Source organism: Sitophilus oryzae, unplaced genomic scaffold (genome assembly GCF_002938485.1).
Source record: "Sitophilus oryzae breed Bouriz unplaced genomic scaffold, Soryzae_2.0 scaffold_1499_pilon_pilon, whole genome shotgun sequence".
Taxonomy (NCBI): domain Eukaryota; kingdom Metazoa; phylum Arthropoda; class Insecta; order Coleoptera; family Curculionidae; genus Sitophilus; species Sitophilus oryzae.
Window position 1 is genome coordinate 209,921 of NW_022146168.1, and position 16,826 is coordinate 226,746.

General features: G+C 32.6%; 1 protein-coding gene across 1 annotated transcript in view; it reads left to right on the forward strand.

Moving 5' to 3' along the window:
- Positions 1-15,263, forward strand: part of LOC115877795 (chondroitin sulfate synthase 1) — a 58,971-nt gene extending 43,708 nt beyond the window's left edge. Inside the window, exons 4-8 of the mRNA XM_030894108.1 lie at positions 1,726-1,866; positions 10,589-10,769; positions 10,918-11,075; positions 12,823-13,024; positions 14,067-15,263. Coding sequence (XP_030749968.1) covers positions 1,726-1,866; positions 10,589-10,769; positions 10,918-11,075; positions 12,823-13,024; positions 14,067-15,067 — 1,683 coding nt within the window. The 3' untranslated portion in view covers positions 15,068-15,263. The remainder of the gene's footprint in view (positions 1-1,725; positions 1,867-10,588; positions 10,770-10,917; positions 11,076-12,822; positions 13,025-14,066) is intronic.
- The last annotated feature ends 1,563 nt before the right edge of the window (positions 15,264-16,826 follow it).

The window sequence follows — 16,826 nt, forward strand, 5'->3', positions numbered from 1 at the left end:
GGCCTAAATGATTTGGGGTTAGCCCAGTCAGTTTTGCCTATTTTGGGTATGAAGATGACTTTAGCTCTTCTCCAGATGGTTGGTATATATCCCATCGCTAAGCTGCTTCTTGTAATGTTTAATAGATGGTGTGTAGCTATTTCCTGACCCTTCTTTAGAAGGGCAGGAAAAATCCCATCTATTCCTGCTGTTTTATAAGGCTGAAAGGTGTCAATAGCCCATTTCAGTTTTTGTTCTGTTATTACTAGCTTGGCCGTCTCCCAGTCTTCCCTGCGAGGATTGTGGGGTTCGGTCGGAGCTACTTGCGTATCAATAGATATGCTACCTGGGAAGTGTGTATGAAGTAGGAGGTTAGCTCTCTCTTCATCTCCTTCCGTGTACTTCAACCATGCGCACATAGTGCATATAATATTACACGCAATAGTCGAATCGGGCAATGCCCGAGAAAAATACGCAAATCTAGTTTTGAGCAAGGAATATTTCCCAAACCCGAAAAATTAATTGTATTCGATTATTTTTTTTTGCTTATAGTGTGATTTGATTGCATTGGTTTCACTCTTTTTGGTTGGATTGGTTTAGTTATTTAGCGAGTTGGTTAGAGTGGTTATTTGGAGGGTGTTAATTCATTGGTTAGTTATATTCCTTGCTCAAAACTAGATTTGCCTTTTTTTTCGGGCATTGCCCGAATTCGACTATTTCAGCGTGAATGGGCGTCCAGACCGGATGAGAGAGCAGGAGCGAGAGCTGCGAGCGAGCGAATGATTGCTTGCTCGCGCTCGACGCTGTTCCACGCCGTGTCGGTATTGCACGTTCGGTTTGCGATCGAATATCAAAAATGGAATGACCGTATGAAGTTGTTTTAGAACTAATAGAGAAGTACAAAAATCGCCAAGACCCGTAAGGTTATAGCTAGCCTTTCTCTAGGTGAAATTGCTTTTCGGCAATTGGTATCACTTTTCATTATTTTTATGTCAATTAAATCTAATAAGGTATTAAAATCTGGAAGTGACATCCGACAAAAGTTTTTAAATTTTCCAGAATCTTCTGTTTCAACATCGTTTAGTAAATTGTTACCACCATGAGAAACTCGATTTTTAAAAAGTTATGTTCCACCATCTCCTCTGCAGTCGTTTTCTCTTTTGACATTTCAACAATTTATAAAATACAATGAAAGACGCACAAGCAATAATTTTTTCCGACATTATGAACATGAAGTGCCACACACCGATCAACGCCGAACATACAAATAATCGCTAGATCTGGACGGAAGCTGATCATGTGCTCGAGAGCAGCAGAAATCACGAGCGAATTTGAATAAATGTTTGCTCGCGCTTGTTACTGCTCGCTCATCTGGTCTGGACGCCCCTTGATACATACACTTTTTTTTTCTTGTATCTGACATTATATATGTTACAGACAATGGGACAGATATATAGAGGGCATTTACTCAATTTCATCGCATAATATTGTCAGACAATGATATTGAAATTATATTATCATAGAAACACCTTTTGATTTTTAGGACTTCCTTAAAAATTCAACATTTTCATGTTTTTTTTTTCATTTTCTCTAAAACAGTATGGAAATTTGGAAAAATATAAAGGGGATTCGGGATTAACCATTTTAGAATAAGCAAAAAATGTTTCCTCTTGTGTTGGGAGAGAAAATGAAATATCTAAAAAAACTTCTTTTTTAATTTTCAAAAAATATTTTTATTGGTTTCAGATGCAAGTTATATTTTACCATAACAACAGTGGGGAGACCGCATTTGGTGGGAATTTAAAACACAAGGAGGTGCATAAAGCCATAACTCTACATCCGCTGAAGAATCCAGAACATATGTATAAGTTACATACTTACATGCAGGTTGGTAGTATATTTTATTTTCCTTTAGTACTACCTTGAATATAAAAAATAATAAAAATTGGTTAAGTACCAGTCAGACTCGCGCACGAAGGGTTCCGTACCATTCATTATCTATACAACATTAGACACTATATTATTATGAACTTTTTTTCCGATTTAGCTGAAATTTTGAATGCGCGTATAAGTAATTAAAAAAAATGAAGAAACACATTACTAAAAATTGTATTAATCAATAATAAATATGTAAAAAGTAAAAATAAATATGTAAAAATATGTAAAAATTAAAAAAAAACGAATAAAAAAAGTCGCCTTGACTAGGATTCGAACCTGCCTTACTACGGCTCCAACGTCATAGCAGCGTAAAGTCATAACGCTTCAACCACGCGGCCACCGAGAACTGGAAAGATTCTATGTAAAATTCTTACTTAAAAGATAATGCTTAGTGAAAGTACTTTTTTATTTATAAACATTTATTTAATTCTGTTTTTAGTATTTGCTCTTATAGCGGCAACATAGATACATTATCTGTAAAAATTTCAACTGTCTAGCTATAACGGTTCATAAGATCGAAGTCTTAGTAATAGGGTTCCGGTTTTTACCCTTTGGGTACGGAACCCTAAAAATGAACAAATAGAAATAAATTATTCAAGCTTAAAAACAAACTAATCTATAGAATGTTTAGCCATCGTTCAACGTCACGTCATAAATATATTTTGTCGAGCTCTCTCAATCACTTGCCAACCAGATGAAAGAGATTGATGACGTCATTACGGCATTTCGTAAATTACTACATATTCTTTTCAGTAATTGTCATTGTCATTTTATTTGGAGTTATAATTTTATTGACAGACATCGGTCAATGTCAAAATTAAAATTTGTTTGTTGCTGTAAAACAAAATTCAATTTTTTTATTATTAAGCAAAAATGCCTCAAATATTTAACCAAAATGAACAAGAACTCATTCACTGATAAAAAAGATGGACTTAAACTAAAGTCGTCATCGTTCTTGAAAAAACAAATTTAGTGGCAAGAGAATTTATTTTAGCGTAAAAGAAAATATTTTGCCTGAAGAAAAACTAAAAATGAACAAATATAAATAAATTATTCAAGCTTGAAAACAAACTAATCTATAGAATGTTTAGCCATCGTTCAACGTCACGTCATAAATATATTTTGTCGAACTCTCTCAATCACTTGCCAACCAGATGAAAGAGATTGATGACGTCATTACGGCATTTCGTAAATTACTACATATTCTTTTCAGTAATTGTCATTGTCATTTTATTTGGAGTTATAATTTTATTGACGGACATCGGTCAATGTCAAAATTAAAAGAATAAGCAGAAATATCTATTATCGAGAAAAATAATATCACTTTACTTACTGCAGACCAGGAAAACCTAAACTTATCAGAAAATAATATACCTCGTAATATGCCTGTATATGATGTATAGACTTCTCTTAGATCAAAATAAATTTTAGTTGAGCCAATAGTATTCGCTATTGGTTTAAGAAAAGTGTCTCTTTAATCAAGAAATGTCCCTTTTCAATCAAGAATTTTTGCATGAATCAAAGAGACTATTGTTCTTGTAGCAAGAACTTCTTTGCATATTCATTTTGGGTCAAGAGTGAAATACTTTGGACAGATAGATTCTTCTATTCTCTAAAGTAATTTTTTAAGGCTTATGAAAAGATAGTTAATGCTTTGGGCAAAGAAACGTCGTTCTTGGCCCTATTGAAAAGCGCCAATCTTTTGGGTCAAAATCATATTCATTTCGACTGAGAGATCCTTTTTTTCAGTGTATAGATGCACATATTGATACAAAAAACTAACATAATAGGAGACACCAGACTATATTTTTATACATGTACTACAAGAAGTCCTCCATATCTTCAGATGTTGATGGCCATATAGTACTAGTGGGAGTACCACTGTACCCAGAACCTTTCTTATTCATTTCTAACGTAAAATAGATGCATAAACGTCGTTCTTGGCCCTATTGAAAAGCGCCAATCTTTTGGGTCAAAATCATATTCATTTCGACTGAGAGATCCTTTTTTTCAGTGTTTTTTTTTAAATAATATAGCGAGTTGCTGATGCTCTAGAAATAGGAATTTCAACAGTCCAAAGGATTGGAATTAAAGGGATTGTAACTGATACTGATGAAGAGTTCAAGAAAAAATGAATAAATGCCGAAAAAAACGGAACTCGCTCAATCAATAATATAGGAACGTACTTAAAATTTTTTAAACAATATGAACTGATCTCAGACACACCATAAAACTCATATTTGACAAATAACGTTAACCTAAAGGTGAACGATGACTGTACTATAGTAAAAATTCAATTATGTTCAGAAGAAAACTTTATATTTCACATGCTGCATCGATAATGGCAAATCAATTTTCGTTTGTATATATGACCCAATAAAAAATAATTGAGCTACACGCTAGATTTTTTTAAGTGAAATCACATTTCACCTAAAATTCTAAAAATAAGCGAAAAACCTTGAAAGCTTTAAACTTCGATATTCCCAATTTATATTCCAGTTAAATTATTCATGGAATCGAACATACGATAAGTAATATACATATAGGCTTGTTGTGTAGTAGCAATAATAGAAATGCGTAAACGTATTCTTTGAATGCAGTAAAATTTGAATAGCGTCAATAAAAATTATGGAAATTAGGCGAAAATTATGAGAAAAACTATGCGTAAACGTTACTTCAAAAAAAAATGTTTTGTGTTTATAGTAACAAAATTTTATACTGGGTGAGTTTTCTACGATGTTCTCTATGGGTATCTCTGGAAAGGGAATGAACTGCAAATTTGTGGGGTCATAAATATGCGCCTTTCAGATTTTTCAAAAAGTTCATGCATGTTCTTACTAGATACTTCGAAAAAAACAAATTTCGGCTATTTTAAAAATTGTCCCTAATTCCATTAGAATCTATTTTAGACAAAAAGTTTTCAGATAAAAGTTTTAGATAATCCCATCTTTAATGAGATTGCGTCCTTCGTTTTTTTTTCTAAAGCCTGTCATTATTGGCATATGACACAAACATATGTTTTTTAAAATGGAAACCATATAGTTGGCCATGACTTCATAAAAATTGCCATTTTTTAAGCTTTTTAGCGATATAGGCTATAATATGTTTTTTTTTTCGAAAAATTACTGAGTTATAGCATTCAATGCTATATCAATAGCATATAGCATCATAGATCAATTCATATCTTTCTTGACTAATCTCACAATTGTTTTGTTATGATTTATAATGTATAAAAAGACAGAATATTTTATTCAACGATTCTTTACAATTATTTACATTACACAAACTAAAATTAAAAAAAAATAATATTACTACATACACTTTAAGATATTTTAAAAAATGTTTAAAAAAATCCGCCATTGTTTTGAGTACATAAATGAATCTTTTTAAAACTGAATTACTAGCTTTTCTCACAGAACGACGCGACGGGTCGACCTTATTAAACTTCTCCCGTAATTCATAACTTCTTTTGTGAACCTTGTTGTTAACCATACCGCGTAAAAAATACCGCGTAAAAAAATCTAAAATGGATATAGATATGGCTCATGCAATTGGTCCACCTCTTCCTATCCCTGAGTTTGCATAATTATGATATAAATAAATTTTAACATTTCTTTCATTATGGAGGGGAGTGTCATAATGAAAGTCATGTTGGAACCACTCTATTGATTCGCGAGTCTCTAAAATAAACTTTCCTAATATGTCTTAAAAACCGTTCCCTAAAAAGCGTAAGTAACGTTCACCGGTCAACGTATCCTCGAAAATGTATGGCCAAGAAAAGTTGAATGAATAATCCTACACGCTTTTCTTCGTTTGAAAAATGCATATGTATTTACAATTTTTGTTTATTTTAATTTACAAAGTTTGGATGTGACAGTTTGACATTTCTGAGAGCAACGACGATTGAACTTGTTTCCATGGCTAACTAAGTGAGATTGTTTAAAAATGATAAGAATTGGCTATAAGTCAGTCATTTTTCGAAAAAAAACATATTACAGCTTATATCGCTGAAAAGCTTAAAAAATGGCGCTTTTTATGAAGTCATTAAAAAAACATATGTTTGTGTCATATGTCAAAAATGACAGAATTTAGAAAAAAACGGAGAACACAGTCTTATTATGGATGTGATTATCTACAACTTTGTCTAAAATAGATTCCAATGGAATTAGGGACAATTTTTAATAGCCGAAATTTGTTTTTTTTTTTCGAAATATCTAGTAAGCCATGAACTGCTTCAAAATTCTGAAAGGAGCATATTTATGACCCCACAAAACTTAAATTCTTTTCCCATTTAACCGACTCTCTATCTCCAGTAGTTTCCGAGATACCCATAGAGAACATCGTAGAAAACTCACCCTGTATACGTTACAATTATGAATAAATGGAATGCTACCGCAAATTTTAACTTTAACACGAAGTTACGACATTTAAATAAAAAAGGGTGTAATGTGGCTTATAAAAAGATCATGAACAGATAAATTATTTTGTACTAATATGTTTTTAAAGGTAACCACGAGAATGGCCGAAAAGCGGTGGCTGGCCATCAATCAAAAATAAACCTGAACGTTAATTAATTTAAAATTAATTAATTTTTTAAGCTTTTTATGAAGCTTATTGTCAAATTTAATTATTTATTTGTAATACTATCATAACATGTCTGTAAAAATGAAATGACGTTATTTTGTGGCTTTCCAGAGGTTTATTTTCTTTTCTAAGAAGTACCAGATGTGATTCTAAGAAAAACCACAGCTTCTCTTTTCGGTTGACAACCCGGGCGGTATAAAACAAGCCAGACAAATAAATAGTACCGAAATATTAAGTACCAGACTTAGGTTCTTAATTTTTAATTGCATGCATGTAGTAATTAAGAAGAAAACACCATATGAATTATAGACTAAACATAGTAAAGTTGTTTGTAAGTGGGAAATCCATTATTATATTAAAATTTGTATGCAGTTTCAGCGTAATATTTCATATACGCTTATATTTCACTATACCGTATGATCGAAAAAAAAACGGCTTCAAAGACGGCTAGGGAATATCAATCATGAGGCAAGAAATCCTAATCTATAGTAATCGCAAAACATTTTCCGATGCACGTCATCAATCAGATCGACATTGACACTAAAGTCTATAAACCTGACTAAACGAAATTTTGGCAAAAATATAATTATAGAGCAAAGGATTGTAACAGATATATTATTTAGATTAAAGCTGCAAAAATTAGTTTAAACCGAATTTTATTATCACTATGTTGGTCACATTGCGCCGTTTTCAGCAAGGTTGTCGTTTATTATTTGACAATTATCCTAATGTCAGTCATTATTTTGTATAATACCGTGTTGTTATTGTATCTTTGTGAGTAATTCTCATTTTTTCTTGCCTAATTTTATAGTCTTTTTTTAAAAATTGTACTTTTAAGCACATACAGTTCTTTTAAGAACTAAATTTTCGAGTTTTCGTATTGCATTTCTTGAAATTGTGTGTTGAAAATATGCCGAAGTCGAAAGCAAAGAGCTTGTAGCTTCCCTGATAAACTATTTTGAACAAGAACGTGATAATAAAGGTCCTTTATTACCCTTGACTGCAGTCAGAGAAGTAAATTTGATTGATAAGCACAGTGGCGGATACAGAGGGGGTGATAGGGCCCGGGACCCCCCTAAAATCTATAAATTGGGTTAAATATTAGGATTTTGTGTCAAAAATGGCGCCCTAAATAGCATATTCTACATTACTTTTTATTTGCCCCCCCCCCCCTAAAATAAATTCCTGTATCCGCCCCTGGATAAGCACATTACACCACTTTCAAAGTTATTTCTACTTTAGTTTTTATTAAATCCTGTGATTATATTAGTTGTTACTAATATACTCTTACTTGTTATTACCAGTTATGGCGTTGTAAGATAATAATGGACGAGTTTTTGCCAATATATAATAAGTAAAATAAGCTATAAAACAAATAAATCAATTAATTACTAAAATATTAGTTATTAAATTAAAAATAAAACGTAAAAATCTTTAGAAAATGATATAATAAAGTTTGTCACTTTTAAATTAAGATTCATCTCGTAAATCCATCACAATCTGGCAGCGCTGTCGCCATCGCTTGTCACTCAAAATTGATCACGTGCATCGGAAATTGTTTTGCGATTACCTTATGTAATTCGTTTTTTATAAAATATTATAGTTTGAAAAATAGCTTTTTAAGCCTAATTAAATGCGAGATAAAATGCTACACCCTGTATACTTGTAAACAGCTTTGTCAACTACGTACAGGCATTGTTATACGGTTTTATACTATAATCAATCTTCGTGTCCTATAAGCGTTCAATTAAAATACGTTTAATTTAATAAGTCCATTATGTCAACCTGAAAATAGGATCTCTCGCCTATTAAACTTGGTAATTGACTGTCATTGCTGAGCTAAATTAATATGGGAACGCTTTTAGTATGCAGTGACAGAATACAGCCATATGGTTAAAAATCTTGTCAAGAACATTGACAATTTTATTTTTATAGAATTAATGTTAGTACTAATTACACAAGTATACACGGTTTTGGACCTGAGCAACTAAAAGCAATTGCTAAGATAATTTTTGGGGCTGAATCCAAATCAGCAGTCCATTTTTTAAGATTGGTTCTAGTTTTCGAAATATTCAATAAATTCATTATTTTACTATTTTTGACCGTTAACAGTCATTTATTGAATTTAACAATATAAATCAGAAATGAACAGAGATTAAACTGAGTCTTTTATACTGCTTGGAATCTGTTTCACGGATTAGGGTCCAACAGTAATCGCTCATCATGCCTTCGACCCAAAATCCTTGGTATCGTCTTTCGATTTTCGCTATATCTTGGTGTAGCCGCTCTCCTTGTTCGTCGCTCGTGTCGCCAAAGTTTTGTGGAAAAAAATCAAGATGTGAATGCAGAAAATGTATCTTGAGAGGCATTCGAGCTCCAATCTTGTGGTAATTTTGCAACAAATTGTCGATTACTTGCTTGTAATCCGGTGATGTATGATTACCTAGAAAGTTGTGAACAACACTTTGAAACGATGCCCATGCTGCTGCCTCATCAAGCGTTAAATATTTTGTAAACGTTGCGTCAGCCATTAGTTTTCGAACATCAGGTCCGACAAATATTCCTTCTTTGATTTTTGCATATGACAGTTTTGGAAACAACTTGGTTAAGTACTGGAAAGCCGGTCCTTCGCGATTGAGCGCTTTGACAAAGTTCTTAATAAGGCCAAGTTTAATGTAAAGAGGTGGCAGTAAAACGTCCTGTGGGTTTACAAGTGGTACAGAGGACACATTTTGTTGTCCTGGCTCATAGTGGGTACGACTCGGCCACACCGAAAACTAGAGCCAATCTTGACAAACGGATTGCACAACTGAGTTCAGGGCATCAAATAACGTTAAGGATCGTTCTCATCTGCTCGGGTCCAAAAGTTGACCCGAATTTGTAAACTTGTGTTATTTTTCCCTATTCCTCAAAACTGTATTTTCTTTTTTTTATAGTAGTCCAAGAAAGTAGGCCTTCAAATACGATGTTTTGGTAAAAACTTGAATTTTTGATATAATTTATTTGAAAGATCCAAAAACGAATTGTGAAAGATTTTTTTTAAATTCACCCCCGAGAAGGGGTGAAATAAATAAAATTATTTTTTCGAAATTTCGGAGAAACGGTACGGACTAGAAAAAAAAAGGTCAAATAAAAGTTGTAGAGCGTCCAATTTTACATAAAAATGGTCTCGATACTTTTTTTGTTCAAAGCAAATTTAACCGAGATAGGGTGCCTATAGAATCTAGGAGACGGCTTTTAGAAACATTTTCTTCAAAGTTTTTACCGTTTCTCTGAAACTTGGAAAAAACACTTTATTTATATTTTTCACACCTTCTCAGGGTGAATCTAAAAAAATCTTAATTGGAATTTATAATTTTCCAAACAAATTGAATAAAAATGTTAAATATATCAATTTTTTAGCAACTTCTAATTTTTTTTTAGTATTCTACTTCACTTGAGCCAGACAGCCACTTCCGGTCCAGACTTATTATATTAATTTTAACCTGAGCAAAAAAAGTATAGAGATCATTTCTATGTAAAATTTGACGCTCCACAACTTTTAATTTTGAACTTTTTTTTCTAGTTCTTACGGTTTCTGCAAAATTTCGAAAAAGTAATTTTATTTATTTATTTCACCCCTTCTCGGGGATGAATTTAAAAATATCGTTCAGAATTTGTTTTTATATTTTTCAAAGTAACTTTATATTAAAAATCAAGTTTTAACAAAACTTCGTATTTAGAGGCCTACTTTCTTGGACTATAGTGAATATTAATCTTTTAAAAAATATGAGAGTTTTTAGGATATTTTTCGGATTTTTATCAAAATATTGGTTTATATTAAATTCTTTAAGCTGGTTGCTACCTGAATATTTTATCCCTTCTGTTCATGTATCTACAGGGAAAACTTTTGAACATCATACCTTCCACTTATAGTTAATTTGAATAAATATGCTGTTGTTAAACTCTATCAATTGAAGTCATTATAGATATTTATAGACACAATTCTCCAATTGAGAAAGATAACTATGAACATGAAAAATATCCTTACTTTTCTCGATGTCTTCGTTAAAAATAAAAATTTAATAATTTTAATTTGCATTTTCAGGGCTTAAAAATACAGGAGGCTCTCCAACAAAGCATTCTTCTTCACAGAGACATAGCAACTTCAATGAAACAATTAGGCTATAGGATATCTAGTTTAGGGACAGCCAATTTGACATCAAACGTATCCCTTTTTCCTGTAAAGAAGGGTCAAGAGGCGTATTTAGGAGACACCGGTCTTTTGGGTAAGTCTTGTTGTGACATCGTTGTCTTGTTTTTTTTTAAATCAATGACATTCCTCATATAAAATGACAGTGAACTTCATTTTATAGCTATCGCTGACTCCGTTTTTTTCGATCATATTGTACTATTATATTAATGGTTTTGTTACAGGGACACCAGTTGGTATTACGAGGTACCAACCTAAGAAACTCGAAGACGTTCTTGAATGGGAGTTGATTTCGAAAACGCTTTATTCCCATAGGGATTTGAATCCTAGAAGAAGAATAGGTTCCTCTATCAAAGAGGGACTGGCAGATGTCACTAGAGAGGTAAAAAATCAATGTTTGTTTTTCTAAATATTTATATTCCAAATAAAACTACATTTTCTTATTACCAGGATATGTGAATATTTTTAAAAGTTTTTAAATATATTGTTTTCATTCATATTATACAGGATGAGTCTTAAATAAGCGCAAAGAGTTTTAGGGGTGGTATATTTTGACCCCAGAAACACGCCGTTTTAATTAACAAATACATTATATTTTTTGGATGTCATCTGTTTAAATCTTCCCTGATTTGTTGTACAGATTATACCCAAATTTATAATAAAATTTAAATGGATTTTTGTTTCGTCAAATTCAGTGTTACATTTTTTGTTTATAGCCCTTTTTTTATGATGTTTTTTTAACAAACTGTATGTAAATATATCAACTTTAATTATTCGTAAACTCAATTTTTTATCGACTTTAGTATTTGGCTTATTATACAGGGTTAATCGAATGGTTGTTTTTACCTTAACTTCAAGACACAGGTAAAACAATCTGTGTAGACGATTTTTTAAAGTACTTAAGCGCTTGAAATGGCAACGTAATACCGACATTCGTCATTCGTAAGTACATTTGATACTTTTGTTTATTTTATCAATGGTGCTAATAGTTCGCTAGAATCCGTGTAAATCCTGTGTAAACACATCTCTGTTTATTTAAATTAGTTTGATCTTAGCAGCGGAGGTCGTCTACCATCTTAGTCTACCACTAATAAGACAATGATCTAAGCTGATTTAAGTTTAGATTGGAAAGTGCCCATAAGGACAATGTAAACACTATTGGCGCTATTCTTGCAACGGTCGCGACCCAAAGTTTTTGATAATTTCACCAAATATAAGTTTATTCAAATTTATTATTATTTTCTTTTAATTTTATAAATAAAATACAGTCTGTTGCATACACGAAACTTTATTTTATATAAGAATATTTATGTGAAATAGCTATGGAACATTGAATTTTTTAGTTTTTAATGCCACTTTTTCACAATTATCACGGGTTTGAGTAAATAAAATTTAAATTAGACTCACAAGATAACAATAATTACTTTGAGAATGGATGTTTTAAACACTTTTCGGTATTTTTTCAATGAGGACAGTTGAAATTTTGAAAGATTTTATAATTTTTGAAGATTCTGACTTTGACAAGAGAAAATTATTTATGTTATTGTATGGCTGTTGTTCTTAGCAACCGCTATAGCAGCGCCAGATCGCATATAACGGTCGCGACCCAAAACAATTTTATATTTTGACGGGCTTTCCAATCTAAATTTATTTCCTTTATCTATGAATGATTTCTTGGTTTATATTTGAAGTTGAAATTTTGGTATCTCTAAAGCCCCCTCTACATATATCGTTTTACCAGTCAGTCTTAACTGTTTCTCAAGTCTCAAATTACAGGCAATTAGATGCATATGAAAGCATCAGAATTAATAAATGTAAAGATAGTATGAACAGAGGCAACGGTCCAATTCCTTCAAGTTCTTTGTTCCTACTACTCTAGTGGCGAAAATCTAACTGTTACGCTCAATGGGCTCTGACTCGGTTGGCTAGATTTTGCCACGCCCACTCGGTGCCCACTGAGCGAGTATATAAACGCTCAACTTGTAGATTGTACTTTAGTTTATAATCATCTGCTGATGATGCTAACATGGTTAGCGAAACGCGCGTCCAGTGTAAAAGTAAAAGTGTTTTGGTGTATTGTGGTGATTTAGTATTTTATTTTGCAATATAAAACTGTTTTGAATTTCCAGATTATGGAACTGATCAATTCTTTTTCAAAACAACGAGGCCGTATAATAGATTTTAAGGAAATTTTGTACGGATACTGGAGACTGGATCCCCTACATGGCGTAGATTTAATTTTGGACTTACTTTTGGTCTACAAGAAGTACCGAGGACACAAAATGACGGTTCAAGTACGCAGACACGCGTATGTGCAACAAACCTTTACAGGTATATCATATTTTATTACTTTACTAGCAGGCAAATGGTATATTGAATTTGGGTAAATAACCATTACACCCGGTATATACCCTATCATACTCATGTTTTTAATTTGAGGTATTCTAACAATGTTTAAAAACTATTTGTTGTTAAATTAAAATTATTGAATTACTAAAATCGGTATTAAAAAATAGGGGTGGATGGTAGAAGGGTGAAAATTTAGGGTTCTATAGTAATCGCAAAACAATTTCCGATGTACGTGATCAATTTTGAGTGACAAGCGATGGTGACAGCGCTGCCAGATTGTGATGGATTTATGAAACGAATCTTAATGTAAAATTGGGGCTGCCAGATTGTAGAATCTTCGGAAACGATTTATTTATTATATCATTTTTTAAACATTTTTACGTTTTATTTTTAATTTAATAATTAGTATTTTAGTGATTAATTTATTTATTAAAGTTATCAGGAAAGATACAAGCTTCTTGCTTCACTGTTTGGACAGTGAAACTGTCAATGCTCAAATGCCTCGGCATATTTTCAACACACAATTTCAAGAAATGCAATACAAAAAACTCGATTTTTTTTTCTTAAAAGAACTGTTTGTGCTTAAAAGTACAATTTAAAAAAAAAGACTATGAAAATTGGCAAAAAACGAGAATTACTCCCGAAGATTCAACAACCACACGATATTATACAAAATAATGTCTGACATTATGATAATTGTTAAATAATAAACGACAACCTTGCTGATCGCGGCGCAATGTGACCAACATGCCTATAATAAAAATCGCTTTAAATTAATTTTCGACAATACAAACAAAATATCTGTTACAATTATTTGCTCTATAAAGTAAAATGAAAAGCTGCACGGTATCTTAAATTATACAACAAATTTAAACATTTTTGCCAAAATTTCATTTAGTCAGGTTTATAGGCTTTAGTGTCAATTTCAATACGATTGATGACGTGCATCGGAAAATATTTTGCGATTACCGTATGTTTTTTTTTAATGCATCCAAAATTAGTAAAAGGGACTTAATTTTTACAGGTATCTTTATCCGGGAAGTTCCAGATCCTTCATCACCTGACTTTGTCTCTTCCTCCAACGGAGAAGACAAGAACATACTCAACCAATTCATCAACCGACTCAGCAACAACTTGCCACCTCTACTCAGCTTCACCCAAAGCGACACCAACAAGAAACCATCTCAAATCAACTTTCTCCTACCCCTCAGCGGTCGTCACACAACCTTCGTTCGGTTCCTCAAAATGTACGAAGAAGTGTGCATCAAAAACTGGGAGTCTACCACACTCTATGTGATTTTATATCGAAGTATAGACTCTCCTCACGATTATACTTTAAGTAAAAAACTGATTAATCAAGTGAATTCTAGAATTAAACGGACGTACAGAAGTGATTACAGGACTCACGGGTCTATTGTGATTATTGATGGGGGGAAGTATAACGAAACCTTCTCCAGAGCAAGTGCCTTACAGAAAGCAGTCAATACTTTGAGTGATTCTGATTTAATGCTTTTTATTGATGTTGATATTGTGTTTGATCAAAAATTCTTGGGGAGGGTTCGGAAGAATACGGTTAAAGACAGGAGTGTCTATTTTCCGATAGTCTATAGTTTGTATAGTCCAAAACTCTTGGACATAGGAATCGAATCATATAGTAAAGTAGATTTTTCATACTTCACCGAGAACCAGACTGATTCAAACCGAGGATTTTGGAGACAGTTTGGATTTGGTATTGCATCAATGTACAAAGCAGACTACCAAGCTTTGGGTGGTTTTGATCTGAGCATCACCGGATGGGGTACCGAAGATGTCACATTTTTCGATGGAGTGGTTCAGAGTCACACCAGAAGAATCTTTAGAAGTGTGGACCCAGGTTTGATACACGTGTTTCACGAAGTTAAATGTAATTCGGACGATTTGGACCTAGAACAGAGAAACATGTGTCTGGGTACGAAAGGTAGTACGCTAGGGTCGATGGAGACCTTGCAGAAAATATTTGAGAAATATAGAAAGTTGTTTAGGTAGCATTTAGTACTGAGTGCATAGAGTATCTTTTTCTTGAAGCAGTACTGAACGTTGTTGACATTTAATTTATTTTGAAGAGGATTTGGACATGTTATTTGTGTTAAATCTCCTTTTTTAACGTGACGTAACGACTCTAGGCGGATTTACATATGTATTAATACACTATATAAAATAAACTTTTACTCACGTGATTAAACTTGACTGGCTTGTGGAATGCCCATTTCGTACATAAGTTTATTTTAAATCACCGCGCATCCAAGGGCGCGCATAGCGTTTGGCGGTCAAAAGGGAAGTTTTTAACTTTGCAAGTTAAAATTTGACAGGATTAATTAGATTGTCAGTAGCTTTTTCTATTTCTTAGCTCTAGAAGGAGATAACTAAAATCTGTTGATAATCGGAGCAAATCGGAGTAATAAATTGTTTTTGACTGAATGTGCCTGTTCTTTTAGCTTGTCAGAAGAGAAGATTATTGTCATTATTGATTATTGTCATTATTGATTATTTCAGATTCCACGATTATTCGGCATTTTTGTAATTTTTGTTTTGTGGTTGAGACCCAGACAAAACGTTTCCTTTAAAGGTATGTTTTATCTCGGTAATTATTTTAACATACCTAATAGTAATAGTGAGTGCACATAATAATCGTACATTGCTAATTTAATTTTTTTAATTTAAAACATCACATTCTTTTCTGATACTTATGGAACGACTAGGTATTATACCCGGTATTATTTCCAGTAATACAAATTATTTTCTTTAACTGCTAGGTTGTTGTTATAGAATAAAGACTATCAAAAACATTGAATACCTACGGGATACCTACTGATACTCTGTACGAGCTCCCAACCGTGCTTCCCTGTTCACTCCCAACCAAGTTAGATAAAAAAGATACTGAAGATTGCAGCCTTGAGTTGGAGTATGGCAAGGAGTATGGAGTTAAATAAATTATTATGTTCCTACACAGTCTTTTATTTATAGGTTTTAATGCTTTAAAGTCTAATAATAAATGTTCGTTGTCAACAAAATAATCTAAAAAAACTACGAAGATTTCTTATTATAAATTTGAAAGATTAAGATTCGGTTCAAATATACAAATTTTAAATTTTTGGCGCCAGTATATAGGTATGAATGCAACCTACTATATCGATAATACGCTCATAGTTCGGGTTAGACGCCAAAGGCGGCGCCACTAACACAGTCTTCAAAAATTAACGTTGATCGGTCTCTCTCACTTTAGTTATTAGTGTTCTCTCTGCACTATATATCAAATAAACTTTTACTCACGTGATTAAACTTGACTGGCACAGCGTTGCCCACTTTTACATATTTTCTTTTAATCAAAATATTTAGAAAACAAAAATAAATTAATTATTATAATCTAGGGCCATTACAGTACGACTGCTGGATCTGTGTCTATGAAAGGAATGCGGACAAAAAACATTTAAATAAACAGCAATATATTTTATACGTCGACTTGACGAGTACGTCACCGCAAATCGCTCCGCCCACTCATTTTATTGGCTACTTGCAAATTTGTCGAATTTTTATTGATGGGACGCGTCGTCTAATTTTTTACGAAAAACATCGAGGGAATATCGTTTCCCCTCTCACGGATACCCCGTAGCTACAGAACGGGCAGACGTACTGTACTATCGCTTTCCCGTTCAAAATATTCTAATAAAGTTGCGATTATTTTCACGACTATTAAGATCTTGTACACTTTGCACTAAAAGATCTTCTAAAAAGAACAATGTTCGAC